Source organism: Vitis vinifera, chromosome 12 (assembly GCF_030704535.1).
Source record: "Vitis vinifera cultivar Pinot Noir 40024 chromosome 12, ASM3070453v1".
NCBI classification, from domain to species: domain Eukaryota; kingdom Viridiplantae; phylum Streptophyta; class Magnoliopsida; order Vitales; family Vitaceae; genus Vitis; species Vitis vinifera.
In genome coordinates this window covers 8,380,874-8,383,004 of record NC_081816.1, presented here as the reverse complement: position 1 = coordinate 8,383,004, position 2,131 = coordinate 8,380,874, and the positions used below count along the sequence as shown (strand labels likewise).

The following is a 2,131-nucleotide window of genomic DNA, read 5'->3' as shown; positions in this document are numbered from 1 at the left end:
AAGTAAAATTTATGTGGGGTTGGTTGAGCCACAAAATTCAACCTTTTCTCCCCAGTCCACAGGGGCATTCATTTTTTATTGGGGCAAGTGGGCAACTTTCTTCTCCCCCTCTTCAATATACCAAACCAAATTCAAAATTCCAAATCCGATTTTCCACTCTGTACTACTGCCATGGTAATAATCCAATCCAAATTTCCAAAGCATGGGCTCTTTCAAACCATGTCCTTGCGAATCTCTCTCACATATTTCCTGTTGTCTCTTTGTAGCCATTAGTTAAAATATTAGTTAATTTCCTGGTTGTTTTTTTTTTTCAAGCTTGGACCATTTAACATACATTCTCCTGTTCAAAAATAACTTTTTCTTTGATCAAATAATATCAAATAAATTCTCCAAACATGCTTGTTTAGATATTTGTGGAGTTTGTCCATCAATATATCTATACAAAATTACTTTAAAATTTAGATAAATTTATAACTGGATCAAAACATGTTTGTTATAATGACGGTTGTTCCTTTAGATAAATTTACCAATTGATATATGATTGTTATAAATTGTTGATGACTTGATTATAAATCATTAAATGGTTGATGACTTCCATTCTCTATGTTAATGTGAGATTTTTGTTTCTAATTTGATAGAGAAATACAAAATGGAATCAAACTTGACTCCATCCTCTGGTCAAGATTCAACTACCAATTCTCAATCAACTAGAAGTAAGATCGATCCTGCATGGGAGCATGTTTCTGAAAAAAGATATGCAAATGGAAGGAAAACTCTTATTTGTTTGTATTGTAAAAAGATTACAAAAGGTGGGGGTATTCATAGAATGAAACAACATCTTGCTGGAGTGAAAGGAGATATTGGTCCATGTAAATCGGTTCCTCCTGATGTAAAATTTCGAATGGAAAATTCTTTGCAAGAGTTTGTGAATTCTAAGAAAGCAGCCCAAGAAGCATATGAATGTAGAAATCCTTATGGTCCTAATGTGTCACAATTTGAAGGGGATAGGGCAGAAGGTGAAGAAGAGGTTCAAGAAATGCAAAGTCCTATGGCAGCTAATAGTGGAAAAAGGAAAAAATCAACAGTGGATAAGTATTTTGCACCAAGAAATACTCAAGGAGCTCAACCTTCCATGAGGAGTGTACTAGCTGGGAAAGAAGCTATTTGGAAAGCGGATATGGCGGTTGGGAGATTCTTTTATGATGCATGCATTCCTACTAATGCAGTGAATTCCTTCTACTTCAAGCCAATGTTGGATGCTATATCTGCAATTGGTCCTGGATATAAGGGTCCAAATTACCATCAACTACGGGTTAATCTTTTAAAGGAGGCCAAGAAGGAAGTTCAGTTACTTGTGGACTCTTATCGTGCAATTTGGGCAAAAGTTGGGTGTACAATAATGGGTGATGGTTGGACAGATAATAGACAAAGAACACTCATCAACTTCCTTGTGTATTGTCCTGAAGGAATATCATTTGTGAAATCTGTTGATGCTTCAGACATTGTCAAGGATGCAACTAATTTGTTTTAGTTATTTGATGAGGTGATTGAATGGGTTGGTCCACTCAATGTAGTTCATATAGTCACTGATAATGCAACAAATTATGTGGCCGCGGGGAGATTGATTTCTCAGAAGCATAAACACATTAATTGGTCACCTTGTGCAACTTATTGTCTTAATTTGATCTTTAAGGATATTGGTAAGATGGACCATGTTGCTGAACTTATAAGACGTGCATCAAAGGTGACAATTTTTGTTTATAATCATGTTGCTTTATTAAGATGGTTGAGAAAAAGAGAAAGATGGATAGAGATTTTGTGACCTGGTGCAACTCGCTTTGCTACTACATTCATTGCACTCAAGAGTCTTCATGATCATAAACATGACTTGCAAGCTTTGGTGACTAGTAAGTTTTTTGTGGACTCTATATATTCAAAGGATTATAAAAGCAAAGTTGCAGTTTCCATCATCTTGGATAATAGATTTTGGAATGATTGTTTAAATGTTGTGAATCTTATGTCTCCACTAATGCGCTTATTGCGTATTGTTGATTGTGATGAGAGGCCTTCGATGGGATATGTGTATGAAGGCATGTATAGGGTTCGTTTGGGCATCAAGAAATTGTTTAAC

General features: G+C 35.4%; 1 protein-coding gene across 1 annotated transcript; it reads left to right on the top strand.

Moving 5' to 3' along the window:
- Window positions 1-649: 649 nt before the first annotated feature.
- On the top strand, window positions 650-1,531 carry LOC100247749 (uncharacterized). Its single transcript, XM_010659094.1, has one exon. It carries the CDS (start codon window positions 650-652, stop codon window positions 1,529-1,531), a length of 882 nt encoding a protein of 293 aa, XP_010657396.1.
- The last annotated feature ends 600 nt before the right edge of the window (window positions 1,532-2,131 follow it).

What these genes read in the sequence shown, in the direction of transcription:
- LOC100247749 (XM_010659094.1), top strand. Translation starts at nt 650, where the DNA reads ATGGAATCAAACTTGACTCCATCCTCTGGTCAAGATTCAACTACCAAT.